The sequence below is a fragment of the Oncorhynchus mykiss genome, chromosome 10 (assembly GCF_013265735.2).
Source record: "Oncorhynchus mykiss isolate Arlee chromosome 10, USDA_OmykA_1.1, whole genome shotgun sequence".
Taxonomy (NCBI): Eukaryota; Metazoa; Chordata; class Actinopteri; order Salmoniformes; family Salmonidae; genus Oncorhynchus; species Oncorhynchus mykiss.
In genome coordinates, this window is record NC_048574.1 from 87,069,265 (window position 1) to 87,089,264 (window position 20,000).

The 20,000-nt window shown below is 35.5% G+C and overlaps 1 protein-coding gene across 1 annotated transcript in view; it reads left to right on the plus strand.

Moving 5' to 3' along the window:
* LOC110516832 (WD repeat-containing protein 19-like) overlaps window positions 1-20,000 on the plus strand; it is a 71,898-nt gene that overhangs the window by 11,513 nt on the left and 40,385 nt on the right. Inside the window, exons 6-15 of the mRNA XM_036934402.1 lie at window positions 49-164; window positions 750-830; window positions 1,782-1,894; window positions 2,342-2,515; window positions 2,724-2,794; window positions 2,986-3,158; window positions 7,927-8,041; window positions 8,329-8,435; window positions 8,973-9,089; window positions 11,069-11,146. Of these exons, the coding sequence (XP_036790297.1) occupies window positions 49-164; window positions 750-830; window positions 1,782-1,894; window positions 2,342-2,515; window positions 2,724-2,794; window positions 2,986-3,158; window positions 7,927-8,041; window positions 8,329-8,435; window positions 8,973-9,089; window positions 11,069-11,146 (1,145 nt within the window). The remainder of the gene's footprint in view (window positions 1-48; window positions 165-749; window positions 831-1,781; window positions 1,895-2,341; window positions 2,516-2,723; window positions 2,795-2,985; window positions 3,159-7,926; window positions 8,042-8,328; window positions 8,436-8,972; window positions 9,090-11,068; window positions 11,147-20,000) is intronic.

A 20,000-nucleotide genomic window follows, 5' to 3' on the forward strand; every position in this document is an offset into this window, starting at 1 on the left:
ACTCTCTTTCTCTGTCACTCACACACACACACACACACACACACACAGGAAAGCACACTAAGCGTATCACCTGTGGCTGCTGGAGTTCTCAGAACCTGTTGGCGCTGGGCAGCGAGGACTGCAGCGTAACCATTAGCAACCAGGAGGGAGACACCGTCCGACAGGTAACACCGTCATTGTAAATAATAATGTTAACTGACTTGCCTAGTTAAATAAAAGCATACATTAACACACCATCCTACAGTACTTCTCTATCAACCTTTCTCTCGTTCTCCCTCCCTCCATCTCTCTCCTCTCACCTTCCCCCTTTCTTTACCTTCCTCTCCCCCTCCCACCCCCTTCTCCCTCCCCCTCTCTCCCCATCCCTCCCCCTCTCTCCCCATCTCCCTCCGTCTCTCTCCTCTCCCTCTCCCTCCATCTCTCTCCTCTCACCTTCCCCCTTTCTTTACCTTCCTCTCCCCCTCCCACCCCCTTCTCCCTCCCACTCTCTCCCCATCCCTCCCCCTCTCTCCCCATCTCCCTCCGTCTCTCTCCTCTCCTCTCACCTTCCCCCTGTCTTTACCTCCCTCCCTCACCCTGTCTTTACCTCCCTCCCCCTCTCTCCCCATCCCTCCCCCTCTCTCCTCTCACTCTCCCTCCGTCTCTCTCCTCTCCCTTTCCCCCCGTCTTCACCTCCCTCCCTCTCTCCTCTCCCTCTCCCTCCCTCTCTCTCCCCATCTCCCTCCCCCTCTCCCCCTCCCTCCCCCCAGACGTCGGTGCGTTCTGACCCAGCTGATGTCCAGTTCTCTGTGATGAAGACAGACGAGAGGTCTTCCCCAGGAGAGAGCACAGTGAGTGTTGCTGTGCCAGTCTGTTACTGACTGTTCATGAAGCCTTACGGGCCACATAGAGCTGGGTAACATAGAGCTGGGCCACATAGAGCTGGGTAACATAGAGCTGGGTAACATAGAGCTGGGTAACATAGAGCTGGGTAACATAGAGCTGGGTAACATAGAGCTGGGTTACATAGAGCTGGGTAACATAGAGCTGGGCTACGTGGACAAGAATCCGTCATCAATCACCCACATTAATGACCACAACTCATTTAATTTCAAACTTCACATTTCTCTCGTAGAACCATACAGGTTAGTTATCGTAGTGAAAGTCCACGGTAGTGGTCGGTTTGGTCGGTGTTGATCGTTTCTAGTTTATCCCATCCCAGCTCTACGGTAAGTGGTCGGTTTGGTCGGTGTTGATCGTTTCTAGTTTATCCCATCCCAGCTCTACGGTATCAAATGAAGAGGTGAGATTCTGTCTTCTCGCTCTGTCTTCTCGCTCTGTCTTCTCGCTCTGTCTTCTCGCTCCGTCTTCTCGCTCCGTCTTCTCGCTCCGTCTTCTCGCTCCGTCTTCTCGCTCCGTCTTCTCGCTCCGTCTTCTCGCTCCGTCTTCTCCCTCCGTCTTCTCCCTCCGTCTTCTCCCTCCGTCTTCTCCCTCCGTCTTCTCCCTCTGTCTTCTCCCTCTGTCTTCTCCCTCTGTCTTCTCCCTCTGTCTTCTCGCTCCGTCTTCTCCCTCTGTCTTCTCCCTCTGTCTTCTCCCTCTGTCTTCTCCCTCTGTCTTCTCCCTCTGTCTTCTCGCTCCTTCTTCTCGCTCCGTCTTCTCGGGTTCCATAGGGCTGGTATATAGTAGTGCACTATGTAGGGAATAGGGTTCCATAGGGCTGGTATATAGTAGTGCACTATGTAGGGAATAGGGTTCTATTTGGGACATAACCCATACCACATACTGACCTCTGACCCCATCAGGTGAGCGTTGCCGTGGGGAAGAAGACCCTGTTCCTGTTTAACCTCAACGACCCCGACAACCCCATAGAGCTGGCCTTCCAACAGCGCTACGGACACATCATCTCCTACCGCTGGTACACACACACACACACACACACACACACACACACACACACACACACATATTTCTTTGGCTATTTCTGTTTGTAACTTGGCATTTTCTCACCTCCCCCTCCCTCCTCCCCCCTCCTCCTCCTTCCTCCTCCCCTCTCCCCTCCTCCCTCCCTCCTCCCCTCTCCCCTCCTCCTCCCTCCCCCCTCCTCCTCCTCCCTCCCTCCCCCCTCCTCCTCCCTCCCCCTCCCCCTCCTCCTCCCTCCCCTTCCCTCCTCCCCCCTCCCCTTCCCTCCTCCCCCCTCCTCCTCCGCCCCCCCTCTCCCACTTCCTCATCCCTTCCCCCTCCTCCTCCCCTCCTCCTCCCCCCCCCCCCCCCTCCTCCTCCTCCCCCCTCGTCCCCCTCGCCTCCTCCTCCTCGCCTCCTCCTCCCCTCCTCCCCTCCCCTCCTCCCCCTCCCCTCCTCCAAGGTATGGTGATGGCTACATCCTGATCGGTTTCTCTCAGGGTTATTTTGTTGTGATCTCCACTCACATCAGAGAGATCGGTCAGGAGCTGTTCCAGGCTCACAACCATAAAGACAGTCTGACCAGCGTCGCCATTTCCTCTGCTCTCAACAAGGCTGCTTCCTGTGGGGACAACAGGTACCCACACACACTATACACACACACACACACACACACACTGCAGAGATTCCCTAATAAATTGTGTTTATATGTGTGTGTGTGTGTGTGTGTGTGTGTGTGTGTGTGTGTGTGTGTGTGTGTGTGTGTGTGTGTATACCTGTGTGTGTGTGTGTGCGTGTGTGCGTGTGTGCGTGTGCGTGTGTGTGTGTGTGTGTGTTTGTTGCAGTATAAAGATCCATGATCTGTCTGAGCTGAAGGAGATGGACGCCATCGTCAACCTGGAGGATGAGACTCAAGGTGACACGCTGACTGATGACACACACACACACACACACCTTATACAGCATACAGACCCCCCCCCCCCCACACACACACACACACACACACCATACAGACCCCCACACACAGTTGGAATACAATTAATGTGTTCATCCCCAAATGCAGTTAACTTGAATTTTGGTGTTTGTCTGTGTCTCCCCCCCCCCCAGGTCTAGACCAGTTGAGCTGGACAGATGATGGTCAGTTGTTGGCCGTCTCCACCCAGAGAGGAGCCCTGCACGTCTTCCTGACCCGTCTCCCCATCCTGGGGCACAGCTGTGGGACCCGCCTGGCCTATCTGACCTCCCTGCTGGAGGTCACCGTGTCTAACCGCGTAGAGGGGGTGAGAACACGCTGTGGGACCATTCTAAACAGAACACGCTGTGGGACCATTCTAAACAGAACACCTGGGGGAACATTCTAAACAGAACACCTGGGGAAAACACCATTCTAAACAGAACACCTGAGGGAAAACACCATTCTAAACAGAACACCTGGGGAAAACACCATTCTAAACAGAACACCTGGGGGAACATTCTAAACAGAACACCTGGGGAAAACACCATTCTAAACAGAACACCTGAGGGAAAACACCATTCTAAACAGAACACCTGGGGGAAAACACCATTCTAAACAGAACACCTGGGGAAAACACCATTCTAAACAGAACACCTGGGGAAAACACCATTCTAAACAGAACACCTGGGGAAAACACCATTCTAAACAGAACACCTGGGGGAAAACACCATTCTAAACAGAACACCTGGGGGAAAACACCATTCTAAACAGAACACCTGGGGAAAACACCATTCTAAACAGAACACCTGGGGGAACATTCTAAACAGAACACCTGGGGAAAACACCATTCTAAACAGAACACCTGAGGGAAAACACCATTCTAAACAGAACACCTGGGGGAAAACACCATTCTAAACAGAACACCTGGGGAAAACACCATTCTAAACAGAACACCTGGGGGAACATTCTAAACAGAACACCTGGGGAAAACACCATTCTAAACAGAACACCTGAGGGAAAACACCATTCTAAACAGAACACCTGGGGGAAAACACCATTCTAAACAGAACACCTGGGGAAAACACCATTCTAAACAGAACACCTGGGGAAAACACCATTCTAAACAGAACACCTGGGGAAAACACCATTCTAAACAGAACACCTGGGGGAAAACACCATTCTAAACAGAACACCTGGGGGAAAACACCATTCTAAACAGAACACCTGGAGAAAACACCATTCTAAACAGAACACCTGGGGGAACATTCTAAACAGAACACCTGGGGAAAACACCATTCTAAACAGAACACCTGAGGGAAAACACCATTCTAAACAGAACACCTGGGGGAAAACACCATTCTAAACAGAACACCTGCGGGATAACACCATTCTAAACAGAACACCTGGGGGAAAACACCATTCTAAACAGAACACCTGGGGAAAACACCATTCTAAACAGAACACCTGGGGGAAAACACCATTCTAAACAGAACACCTGGGGGAAAACACCATTCTAAACAGAACACCTGGGGGAAAACACCATTCTAAACAGAACACCTGGGGAAAACACCATTCTAAACAGAACACCTGGGGAAAACACCATTCTAAACAGAACACCTGGGGGAAAACACCATTCTAAACAGAACACCTGGGGAAAACACCATTCTAAACAGAACACCTGGGGAAAACACCATTCTAAACAGAACACCTGGGGGAAAACACCATTCTAAACAGAACACCTGGGGGAAAACACCATTCTAAACAGAACACGCTGTGGGACCATTCTAAACAGAACACCTGAGGGAAAACACCATTCTAAACAGAACACCTGAGGGAAAACACCATTCTAAACAGAACACCTGGGGGAAAACACCATTCTAAACAGAACACCTGGGGAAAACACCATTCTAAACAGAACACCTGGGGGAAAACACCATTCTAAACAGAACACCTGGGGAAAACACCATTCTAAACAGAACACCTGGGGAAAACACCATTCTAAACAGAACACCTGGGGGAACATTCTAAACAGAACACCTGGGGAAAACACCATTCTAAACAGAACACCTGGGGAAAACACCATTCTAAACAGAACACCTGGGGAAAACACCATTCTAAACAGAACACCTGGGGGAAAACACCATTCTAAACAGAACACCTGGGGGAAAACACCATTCTAAACAGAACACCTGGGGAAAACACCATTCTAAACAGAACACCTGGGGGAACATTCTAAACAGAACACCTGGGGAAAACACCATTCTAAACAGAACACCTGGGGAAAACACCATTCTAAACAGAACACCTGGGGGAAAACACCATTCTAAACAGAACACCTGCGGGATAACACCATTCTAAACAGAACACCTGGGGGAAAACACCATTCTAAACAGAACACCTGGGGAAAACACCATTCTAAACAGAACACCTGGGGGAAAACACCATTCTAAACAGAACACCTGGGGGAAAACACCATTCTAAACAGAACACCTGGGGGAAAACACCATTCTAAACAGAACACCTGGGGAAAACACCATTCTAAACAGAACACCTGGGGAAAACACCATTCTAAACAGAACACCTGGGGGAAAACACCATTCTAAACAGAACACCTGGGGGAAAACACCATTCTAAACAGAACACCTGGGGAAAACACCATTCTAAACAGAACACCTGGGGAAAACACCATTCTAAACAGAACACCTGGGGGAAAACACCATTCTAAACAGAACACCTGGGGGAAAACACCATTCTAAACAGAACACCTGGGGGAACATTCTAAACAGAACACCTGGGGGAAAACACCATTCTAAACAGAACACCTGGGGAAAACACCATTCTAAACAGAACACCTGGGGAAAACACCATTCTAAACAGAACACCTGGGGGACCATTCTAAACAGAACACCTGGGGAAAACACCATTCTAAACAGAACACCTGGGGGAAAACACCATTCTAAACAGAACACCTGGGGGACCATTCTAAACAGAACACCTGGTGGAAAACACCATTCTAAACAGAACACCTGGGGGACCATTCTAAACAGAACACCTGGGGGAAAACACCATTCTAAACAGAACACCTGGGGGAAAACACCATTCTAAACAGAACACCTGGGGAAACACCATTCTAAACAGAACACCTGGGGGAAAACACCATTCTAAACAGAACACCTGGGGGAAAACACCATTCTAAACAGAACACCTGGGGGAAAACACCATTCTAAACAGAACACCTGGGGGAAAACACCATTCTAAACAGAACACCTGGGGAAAACACCATTCTAAACAGAACACCTGGGGGAACATTCTAAACAGAACACCTGGGGAAAACACCATTCTAAACAGAACACCTGGGGAAAACACCATTCTAAACAGAACACCTGAGGGAAAACACCATTCTAAACAGAACACCTGGGGGAAAACACCATTCTAAACAGAACACCTGGGGAAAACACCATTCTAAACAGAACACCTGGGGAAAACACCATTCTAAACAGAACACCTGGGGGAACATTCTAAACAGAACACCTGGGGAAAACACCATTCTAAACAGAACACCTGGGGAAAACACCATTCTAAACAGAACACCTGGGGAAAACACCATTCTAAACAGAACACCTGGGGGAAAACACCATTCTAAACAGAACACCTGCGGGATAACACCATTCTAAACAGAACACCTGGGGGAAAACACCATTCTAAACAGAACACCTGGGGAAAACACCATTCTAAACAGAACACCTGGGGGAAAACACCATTCTAAACAGAACACCTGGGGGAAAACACCATTCTAAACAGAACACCTGGGGGAAAACACCATTCTAAACAGAACACCTGGGGAAAACACCATTCTAAACAGAACACCTGGGGAAAACACCATTCTAAACAGAACACCTGGGGGAAAACACCATTCTAAACAGAACACCTGGGGGAAAACACCATTCTAAACAGAACACCTGGGGAAAACACCATTCTAAACAGAACACCTGGGGAAAACACCATTCTAAACAGAACACCTGGGGGAAAACACCATTCTAAACAGAACACCTGGGGGAAAACACCATTCTAAACAGAACACCTGGGGGAACATTCTAAACAGAACACCTGGGGGAAAACACCATTCTAAACAGAACACCTGGGGAAAACACCATTCTAAACAGAACACCTGGGGAAAACACCATTCTAAACAGAACACCTGGGGGACCATTCTAAACAGAACACCTGGGGAAAACACCATTCTAAACAGAACACCTGGGGGAAAACACCATTCTAAACAGAACACCTGGGGGACCATTCTAAACAGAACACCTGGTGGAAAACACCATTCTAAACAGAACACCTGGGGGACCATTCTAAACAGAACACCTGGGGGAAAACACCATTCTAAACAGAACACCTGGGGGAAAACACCATTCTAAACAGAACACCTGGGGAAACACCATTCTAAACAGAACACCTGGGGGAAAACACCATTCTAAACAGAACACCTGGGGGAAAACACCATTCTAAACAGAACACCTGGGGGAAAACACCATTCTAAACAGAACACCTGGGGAAAACACCATTCTAAACAGAACACCTGGGGGAACATTCTAAACAGAACACCTGGGGAAAACACCATTCTAAACAGAACACCTGGGGAAAACACCATTCTAAACAGAACACCTGAGGGAAAACACCATTCTAAACAGAACACCTGGGGGAAAACACCATTCTAAACAGAACACCTGGGGAAAACACCATTCTAAACAGAACACCTGGGGGAACATTCTAAACAGAACACCTGGGGAAAACACCATTCTAAACAGAACACCTGGGGAAAACACCATTCTAAACAGAACACCTGGGGGAAAACACCATTCTAAACAGAACACCTGCGGGATAACACCATTCTAAACAGAACACCTGGGGGAAAACACCATTCTAAACAGAACACCTGGGGAAAACACCATTCTAAACAGAACACCTGGGGGAAAACACCATTCTAAACAGAACACCTGGGGAAACACCATTCTAAACAGAACACCTGTAGAGCGAGTGAGCGAGCGTGTGCACACACGCAGTGTCATGAACTCTGTGTTGTCTGACAGGAAGCTCCTGTTGCTGTGGCGGTGGAGGTGGAGCCTAACTTCATCGCCGTGGGACCCTACCACGTTGCCGTGGGGATGAACAACCGAGCCTGGTTCTACGCCCTGGGAGACTCCGGTGTGTGTGTGTGTTCACTGAGTTTGTGAGTGTGTTTTGTGAATGTGTATTTGTGAGTGTGTATTTGTGAGTGTGTATTGTGAGTGTGTTTTGTGAGTGTGTATTGTGAGTGTGTTTTGTGAGTGTGTATTGTGAGTGTGTATTGTGAGTGTGTATTTGTGAGTGTGTATTTGTGAGTGTGCATTGTGAGTGTGTATTGTGAGTGTGTATTGTGAGTGTGTTTTGTGAGTGTGTATTTGTGAGTGTGTATGTTCTTGGGAACATTGTGATGTGTTTGTAAACATCAGGTGTGGAGAGGCTGAAGGACATGGAGTATTTGGGGACCATCGCCACCATGTGTCTGAACTCAGAATACGCAGCGGCTCTGTTTGAGGGCAAAGTACAGCTACACATGGTGAGAAGGGGGGGGTTTGGGGAGGGGGGGTGAGGAGAGGTTTGGGGGGGGGGGGGGGGTGAGGAGAGGTTTGGGGGGGGGGGTGAGGAGAGGTTTGGGGGGGGGGGGTGAGGGGAGGGGTGGGGGGGTGGGTGAGGAGAGGGTTGGAGGTTGGGGGGGGTGAGGAGAGGGTTGGGGGTGTTTTGGGGGGGGTGAGGAGAGGAGAGGGTTGGGGGGGGGGGGTGAGGAGAGGGTTGGGGGTGTTTTGGGGGGGGTGAGGAGAGGAGAGGGTTGGAGGTTGGGGGGGGTGAGGAGAGGGTTGGAGGGGTGGGGGGGTGGGTGAGGAGAGGGTTGGAGGTTGGGGGGGGGTGAGGAGAGGGTTGGGGGTGTTTTGGGGGGGGTGAGGAGAGGGTTAAGGGTGTTTTGGGGGGGGGGGGGGTGAGGAGAGGAGAGGGTTGGGGGGGGGGGGGGGGGGTGAGGAGAGGGGGGTATGTAGTAGAAGGTCCTGTGTATTTGAGTGTCCGTATCTGTGATCTTAACGTGTGTGTGTGTGTGTAGATGGAGGGCGAGGGCCAACAGGAACAGAGACAGACCAGGCTGTTTCCAGACGGAGACCGTAAAGAACACATCGTCAGTCACGCCCTCACTAACGACTTCCTGTTCTACGGGACTGATGTAAGACCCCACACACACACACACACACACACACACACACGTGTTAAACCTAGAAACCCCATGTTCCAGAGTGGTGTGATAGTGTGTGTCTCTCCATGTCTCCTCCCAGAGTGGTGTGATAGTGTGTATCTCTCCATGTCTCCTCCCAGAGTGGTGTGATAGTGTGTATCTCTCCATGTCTCCTCCCAGAGTGGTGTGATAGTGTGTATCTCTCCATGTCTCCTCCCAGAGTGGTGTGATAGTGTGTATCTCTCCATGTCTCCTCCCAGAGTGGTGTGATAGTGTGTATCTCTCCATGTCTCCTCCCAGAGTGGTGTGATAGTGTGTATCTCTCCATGTCTCCTCCCAGAGTGGTGTGATAGTGTGTATCTCTCCATGTCTCCTCCCAGAGTGGTGTGATAGTGTGTATCTCTCCATGTCTCCTCCCAGAGTGGTGTGATAGTGTGTGTCTCTCCATGTCTCCTCCCAGAGTGGTGTGATAGTGTGTATCTCTCCATGTCTCCTCCCAGAGTTGTGTGATAGTGTGTGTCTCTCCATGTCTCCTCCCAGAGTGGTGTGATAGTGTGTATCTCTCCATGTCTCCTCCCAGAGTGGTGTGATAGTGTGTATCTCTCCATGTCTCCTCCCAGAGTGGTGTGATCGTGTGTGTCTCTCCATGTCTCCTCCCAGAGTGGTGTGATAGTGTGTGTCTCTCCATGTCTCCTCCCAGAGTGGTGTGATAGTGTGTGTCTCTCCATGTCTCCTCCCAGAGTGGTGTGATAGTGTGTATCTCTCCATGTCTCCTCCCAGAGTGGTGTGATAGTGTGTGTCTCTCCATGTCTCCTCCCAGAGTGGTGTGATAGTGTGTATCTCTCCATGTCTCTCCATGTCTCCTCCCAGAGTGGTGTGATAGTGTGTGTCTCTCCATGTCTCCTCCCAGAGTGGTGTGATAGTGTGTATCTCTCCATGTCTCCTCCCAGAGTGGTGTGATAGTGTGTATCTCTCCATGTCTCCTCCCAGAGTGGTGTGATAGTGTGTATCTCTCCATGTCTCTCCATGTCTCCTCCCAGAGTGGTGTGATAGTGTGTATCTCTCCATGTCTCCTCCCAGAGTGGTGTGATAGTGTGTATCTCTCCATGTCTCTCCATGTCTCCTCCCAGAGTGGTGTGATAGTGTGTATCTCTCCATGTCTCCTCCCAGAGTGGTGTGATAGTGTGTATCTCTCCATGTCTCTCCATGTCTCCTCCCAGAGTGGTGTGATAGTGTGTATCTCTCCATGTCTCCTCCCAGAGTGGTGTGATAGTGTGTATCTCTCCATGTCTCCTCCCAGAGTGGTGTGATAGTGTGTGTCTCTCCATGTCTCCTCCCAGAGTGGTGTGATAGTGTGTATCTCTCCATGTCTCCTCCCAGAGTGGTGTGATAGTGTGTATCTCTCCATGTCTCCTCCCAGAGTGGTGTGATAGTGTGTGTCTCTCCATGTCTCTCCATGTCTCCTCCCAGAGTGGTGTGATAGTGTGTGTCTCTCCATGTCTCTCCATGTCTCCTCCCAGAGTGGTGTGATAGTGTGTATCTCTCCATGTCTCCTCCCAGAGTGGTGTGATAGTGTGTATCTCTCCATGTCTCCTCCCAGAGTGGTGTGATAGTGTGTATCTCTCCATGTCTCCTCCCAGAGTGGTGTGAGAGTGTGTATCTCTCCATGTCTCTCCATATCTCCTCCCAGAGTGGTGTGATAGTGTGTATCTCTCCATGTCTCCTCCCAGAGTGGTGTGATAGTGTGTATCTCTCCATGTCTCCTCCCAGAGTGGTGTGATAGTGTGTATCTCTCCATGTCTCCTCCCAGAGTGGTGTGATAGTGTGTATCTCTCCATGTCTCCTCCCAGAGTGGTGTGATAGTGTGTATCTCTCCATGTCTCCTCCCAGAGTGGTGTGATAGTGTGTATCTCTCCATGTCTCCTCCCAGAGTGGTGTGATAGTGTGTATCTCTCCATGTCTCCTCTCAGAGTGGTGTGATAGTCTGCATCCTGGTGGAAGACTGGCAGATGTTGAACGAGTACCGCCACCCAGTCGGCATCAAGAAGGTGAATATAATATTATGGTGATGGTGATGGTGGTGGTGGTGATGATGATAATGGAGGTGATGGGGTTGCCGCCGATGATAATGGTGGTGGTGATGATAATGGTGGTGGTGATGGTGATAATGGTGGTGTTGGTGGTGTGAATAATGGGGGTGGTGGTGGTGGTGATGATAATGGTGGTGGTGGTGATGATAATGATAATGGTGGTGGTGATGATGGTGGTGATTATGATAATGGTGGTGGTGATGATAATGGTGGTGGTGGTGATGATGATGATAATGGTGGTGGTGATGATGGTGGTGATTATGATAATGGTGGTGGTGATGATGATGATAATGGTGGTGGTGATGATGCGGATGGTGGTGGTGGTGATGGTGGTGATGATGGTGGTGGTGATGGTGGTGGTGGTGGTGATTGTGATGATTGTGGTGGTGGTGGTGGTGATGATGGTGTTGGTGGTGGTGATGATGGTGATGGTGGTGGGGATTGTGGTGGTGATGATGGTGGTGGTGGTGATGGTGGTGGTGGTGATGATATTGGTGGTGATGATGGTGGTGGTGGTGGTGGTGGTGGTGATGGTGGTGGTGATGATGGTGTTGGTGGTGGTGATGATGGTGATGGTGGTGGGGATTGTGGTGGTGATGATGGTGGTGGTGGTGATGGTGGTGGTGGTGATGATATTGGTGGTGATGATGGTGGTGGTGATGGTGGTGATGGTGGTGGTGATGATGGTGGTGGTGATGGTGGTGGTGATGGTGGTGGTGATGGTGGTGATGATGGTGGTGATGATGGTGGTGGTGATGGTGGTGGTGATGGTGATGGTGGTGGTGATGGTGGTGATGATGGTGGTGGTGATGGTGGTGGTGATGGTGGTGGTGATGGTGGTGGTGATGGTGGTGATGGTGGTGGTGGTGATGGTGGTGGTGATGGTGGTGATGATGGTGGTGGTGATGGTGGTGGTGATGGTGGTGGTGATGGTGGTGGTGATGGTGGTGGTGATGGTGGTGATGATGGTGATGGTGGTGGTGATGGTGGTGGTGATGGTGGTGGTGATGGTGGTGGTGATGGTGGTGATGATGGTGATTATAGTTAAAATATATAATTGTTTTATATTCCAGGTGATTATTATACTAAATATATAATTGTTTTATATTCCAGGTGATTAATATAATAAATATATAATATATTATATTCCAGGTGATTTAATATAATAAATATATAATATATTATATTCCAGGTGATTATTATAATAAATATATAATATAATATATTCCAGGTGATTATTATAATAAATATATAATATAATATAATATATTCCAGGTGATTATTATAATAAATATATAATATAATATATTATATTCCAGGTGATTAATATAATAAATATATAATATATTATATTCCAGGTGATTATTATAATAAATATATAATATAATATATTATATTCCAGGTGATTATTATAATAAATATATAATATAATATATTATATTCCAGGTGATTATTATAATAAATATATAATATAATATATTCCAGGTGATTATTATAATAAATATATAATATAATATATTCCAGGTGATTATTATAATAAATATATAATATAATATATTATATTCCAGGTGATTATTATAATAAATATATAATATAATATATTCCAGGTGATTATTATAATAAATATATAATATAATATAATATATTCCAGGTGATTATTATAATAAATATATAATATAATATATTATATTCCAGGTGATTATTATAATAAATATATAATATAATATATTCCAGGTGATTATTATAATAAATATATAATATAATATATTATATTCCAGGTGATTATTATAATAAATATATAATATAATATATTATATTCCAGGTGATTATTATAATAAATATATAATATAATATATTCCAGGTGATTATTATAATAAATATATAATATAATATATTATATTCCAGGTGATTAATATAATAAATATATAATATATTATATTCCAGGTGATTAATATAATAAATATATAATATATTATATTCCAGGTAATTAATATAATAAATATATTATATATTATATTCCAGGTGATTAATATAATAAATATATAATATAATATATTCCAGGTGATTATTATAATAAATATATAATATAATATATTATATTCCAGGTGATTATTATAATAAATATATAATATAATATAATATATTCCAGGTGATTATTATAATAAATATATAATATAATATAATATATTCCAGGTGATTAATATAATAAATATATAATATAATATATTCCAGGTGATTAATATAATAAATATATAATATATTATATTCCAGGTGATTAATATAATAAATATATAATATATTATATTCCAGGTGATTAATATAATAAATATATAATATAATATATTCCAGGTGATTATTATAATAAATATATAATATAATATATTATATTCCAGGTGATTATTATAATAAATATATAATATAATATAATATATTCCAGGTGATTAATATAATAAATATATAATATAATATATTATATTCCAGGTGATTAATATAATAAATATATAATATATTATATTCCAGGTGATTAATATAATAAATATATAATATAATATATTATATTCCAGGTGATTAATATAATAAATATATAATATAATATATTCCAGGTGATTAATATAATAAATATATAATATAATATATTATATTCCAGGTGATTAATATAATAAATATATAATATATTATATTCCAGGTGATTATTATAATAAATATATAATATAATATATTCCAGGTGATTAATATAATAAATATATAATATATTATATTCCAGGTGATTAATATAATAAATATATAATTGTTTTATATTCCAGGTGATTAATATAATAAATATATAATATATTATATTCCAGGTGATTTAATATAATAAATATATAATATATTATATTCCAGGTGATTATTATAATAAATATATAATATAATATATTCCAGGTGATTATTATAATAAATATATAATATAATATAATATATTCCAGGTGATTATTATAATAAATATATAATATAATATATTATATTCCAGGTGATTAATATAATAAATATATAATATATTATATTCCAGGTGATTATTATAATAAATATATAATATAATATATTATATTCCAGGTGATTATTATAATAAATATATAATATAATATATTATATTCCAGGTGATTATTATAATAAATATATAATATAATATATTCCAGGTGATTATTATAATAAATATATAATATAATATATTCCAGGTGATTATTATAATAAATATATAATATAATATATTATATTCCAGGTGATTATTATAATAAATATATAATATAATATATTCCAGGTGATTATTATAATAAATATATAATATAATATAATATATTCCAGGTGATTATTATAATAAATATATAATATAATATATTATATTCCAGGTGATTATTATAATAAATATATAATATAATATATTCCAGGTGATTATTATAATAAATATATAATATAATATATTATATTCCAGGTGATTATTATAATAAATATATAATATAATATATTCCAGGTGATTATTATAATAAATATATAATATAATATATTATATTCCAGGTGATTAATATAATAAATATATAATATATTATATTCCAGGTGATTAATATAATAAATATATAATATATTATATTCCAGGTAATTAATATAATAAATATATTATATATTATATTCCAGGTGATTAATATAATAAATATATAATATAATATATTCCAGGTGATTATTATAATAAATATATAATATAATATATTATATTCCAGGTGATTATTATAATAAATATATAATATAATATAATATATTCCAGGTGATTATTATAATAAATATATAATATAATATAATATATTCCAGGTGATTAATATAATAAATATATAATATAATATATTCCAGGTGATTAATATAATAAATATATAATATATTATATTCCAGGTGATTAATATAATAAATATATAATATATTATATTCCAGGTGATTAATATAATAAATATATAATATAATATATTCCAGGTGATTATTATAATAAATATATAATATAATATATTATATTCCAGGTGATTATTATAATAAATATATAATATAATATAATATATTCCAGGTGATTAATATAATAAATATATAATATAATATATTATATTCCAGGTGATTAATATAATAAATATATAATATATTATATTCCAGGTGATTAATATAATAAATATATAATATAATATATTATATTCCAGGTGATTAATATAATAAATATATAATATAATATATTCCAGGTGATTAATATAATAAATATATAATATAATATATTATATTCCAGGTGATTAATATAATAAATATATAATATATTATATTCCAGGTGATTATTATAATAAATATATAATATAATATATTCCAGGTGATTAATATAATAAATATATAATATATTATATTCCAGGTGATTAATATAATAAATATATAATATATTATATTCCAGGTGATTATTATAATAAATATATAATATAATATATTATATTCCAGGTGATTAATATAATAAATATATAATATAATATATTCCAGGTGATTAATATAATAAATATATAATATAATATATTATATTCCAGGTGATTAATATAATAAATATATAATATAATATATTCCAGGTGATTAATATAATAAATATATAATATAATATATTATATTCCAGGTGATTATTATAATAAATATATAATATATTATATTCCAGGTGATTAATATAATAAATATATAATATAATATATTCCAGGTGATTAATATAATAAATATATAATATATTATATTCCAGGTGTTTAATATAATAAATATATAATATAATATATTCCAGGTGATTAATATAATAAATATATAATATATTATATTCCAGGTGATTAATATAATAAATATATAATATAATATATTCCAGGTGATTAATATAATAAATATATAATATATTATATTCCAGGTGATTATTATAATAAATATATAATATAATATATTATATTCCAGGTGATTATTATAATAAATATATAATATAATATATTATATTCCAGGTGATTATTATAATAAATATATAATATAATATATTATATTCCAGGTGATTAATATAATAAATATATAATATATTATATTATATTCCAGGTGATTATTATAATAAATATATAATATATTATATTCCAGGTGATTATTATAATAAATATATAATATAATATATTATATTCCAGGTGATTAATATAATAAATATATAATATAATATATTCCAGGTGATTATTATAATAAATATATAATATAATATATTCCAGGTGATTAATATAATAAATATATAATATAATATATTATATTCCAGGTGATTAATATAATAAATATATAATATATTATATTCCAGGTGATTAATATAATAAATATATAATATAATATATTCCAGGTGATTAATATAATAAATATATAATATAATATATTATATTCCAGGTGATTAATATAATAAATATATAATATATTATATTATATTCCAGGTGATTATTATAATAAATATATAATATATTATATTCCAGGTGATTATTATAATAAATATATAATATAATATATTATATTCCAGGTGATTAATATAATATATTATATTCCAGGTGATTAATATAATAAATATATAATATAATATATTATATTCCAGGTGATTATTATAATAAATATATAATATAATATATTATATTCCAGGTGATTATTATAATAAATATATAATATAATATATTCCAGGTGATTAATATAATAAATATATAATATAATATATTATATTCCAGGTGATTAATATAATAAATATATAATATAATATATTCCAGGTGATTATTATAATAAATATATAATATAATATATTCCAGGTGATTAATATAATAAATATATAATATAATATATTATATTCCAGGTGATTATTATACTAAATATATAATATAATATATTATATTCCAGGTGATTATTATACTAAATATATAATATAATATATTATATTCCAGGTGATTAATATAATAAATATATAATATATTATATTCCAGGTGATTAATATAATAAATATATAATATAATATAATATATTCCAGGTGATTATTATAATAAATATATAATATAATATATTCCAGGTGATTATTATAATAAATATATAATATATTATATTCCAGGTGATTATTATAATAAATATATAATATATTATATTCCAGGTGATTATTATAATAAATATATAATATATTATATTCCAGGTGATTTAATATAATAAATATATAATATATTATATTCCAGGTGATTAATATAATAAATATATAATATATTATATTCCAGGTGATTAATATAATAAATATATAATATATTATATTCCAGGTGATTAATATAATAAATATATAATATAATATATTCCAGGTGATTAATATAATAAATATATAATATAATATATTATATTCCAGGTGATTATTATAATAAATATATAATATATTATATTCCAGGTGATTAATATAATAAATATATAATATAATATATTATATTCCAGGTGATTATTATAATAAATATATAATATATTATATTCCAGGTGATTAATATAATAAATATATAATATAATATATTCCAGGTGATTAATATAATAAATATATAATATAATATATTATATTCCAGGTGATTATTATAATAAATATATAATATAATATATTATATTCCAGGTGATTAATATAATAAATATATAATATAATATATTATATTCCAGGTGATTATTATACTAAATATATAATATAATATATTATATTCCAGGTGATTAATATAATAAATATATAATATATTATATTCCAGGTGATTAATATAATAAATATATAATATAATATATTCCAGGTGATTATTATACTAAATATATAATATAATATATTATATTCCAGGTGATTATTATAATAAATATATAATATAATATATTATATTCCAGGTGATTATTATACTAAATATATAATATAATATATTATATTCCAGGTGATTATTATAATAAATATATAATATAATATATTATATTCCAGGTGATTATTATACTAAATATATAATATAATATATTATATTCCAGGTGATTATTATAATAAATATATAATATAATATATTATATTCCAGGTGATTATTATACTAAATATATAATATAATATATTATATTCCAGGTGATTAATATAATAAATATATAATATATTATATTCCAGGTGATTAATATAATAAATATATAATATATTATATTCCAGGTGATTAATATAATAAATATATAATATATTATATTATATTCCAGGTGATTAATATAATAAATATATAATATATTATATTCCAGGTGATTAATATAATAAATATATATTATATTATATTCCAGGTGATTATTATAATAAATATATAATATAATATATTATATTCCAGGTGATTATTATAATAAATATATAATATATTATATTCCAGGTGATTAATATAATAAATATATAATTGTTTTATATTCCAGGTGATTATTATAATAAATATATAATATATTATATTCCAGGTGATTAATATAATAAATATATAATTGTTTTATATTCCAGGTGATTATTATAATAAATATATAATATATTATATTCCAGGTGATTAATATAATAAATATATAATATATTATATTCCAGGTGATTAATATAATAAATATATAATATATTATATTCCAGGTGATTAATATAATAAATATATAATATATTATATTCCAGGTGATTAATATAATAAATATATAATATAATATATTATATTCCAGGTGATTATTATAATAAATATATAATATATTATATTCCAGGTGATTATTATAATAAATATATAATATAATATATTATATTCCAGGTGATTATTATAATAAATATATAATATAATATATTATATTCCAGGTGATTATTATAATAAATATATAATATATTATATTCCAGGTGATTAATATAATAAATATATAATATAATATATTATATTCCAGGTGATTAATATAATAAATATATAATATAATATATTATATTCCAGGTGATTATTATAATAAATATATAATATATTATATTCCAGGTGATTATTATAATAAATATATAATATAATATATTATATTCCAGGTGATTATTATAATAAATATATAATATAATATATTATATTCCAGGTGATTAATATAATAAATATATAATATAATATATTATATTCCAGGTGATTAATATAATAAATATATAATATAATATATTATATTCCAGGTGATTATTATAATAAATATATAATATATTATATTCCAGGTGATTAATATAATAAATATATAATATATTATATTCCAGGTGATTATTATAATAAATATATAATATATTATATTCCAGGTGATTAATATAATAAATATATAATATATTATATTCCAGGTGATTATTATAATAAATATATAATATATTATATTCCAGGTGATTATTATAATAAATATATAATATAATATATTATATTCCAGGTGATTATTATAATAAATATATAATATAATATATTATATTCCAGGTGATTAATATAATAAATATATAATATAATATATTATATTCCAGGTGATTAATATAATAAATATATAATATAATATATTATATTCCAGGTGATTATTATAATAAATATATAATATAATATATTATATTCCAGGTGATTAATATAATAAATATATAATATATTATATTCCAGGTGATTAATATAATAAATATATAATATATTATATTCCAGGTGATTATTATAATAAATATATAATATAATATATTATATTCCAGGTGATTAATATAATAAATATATAATATAATATATTATATTCCAGGTGATTAATATAATAAATATATAAT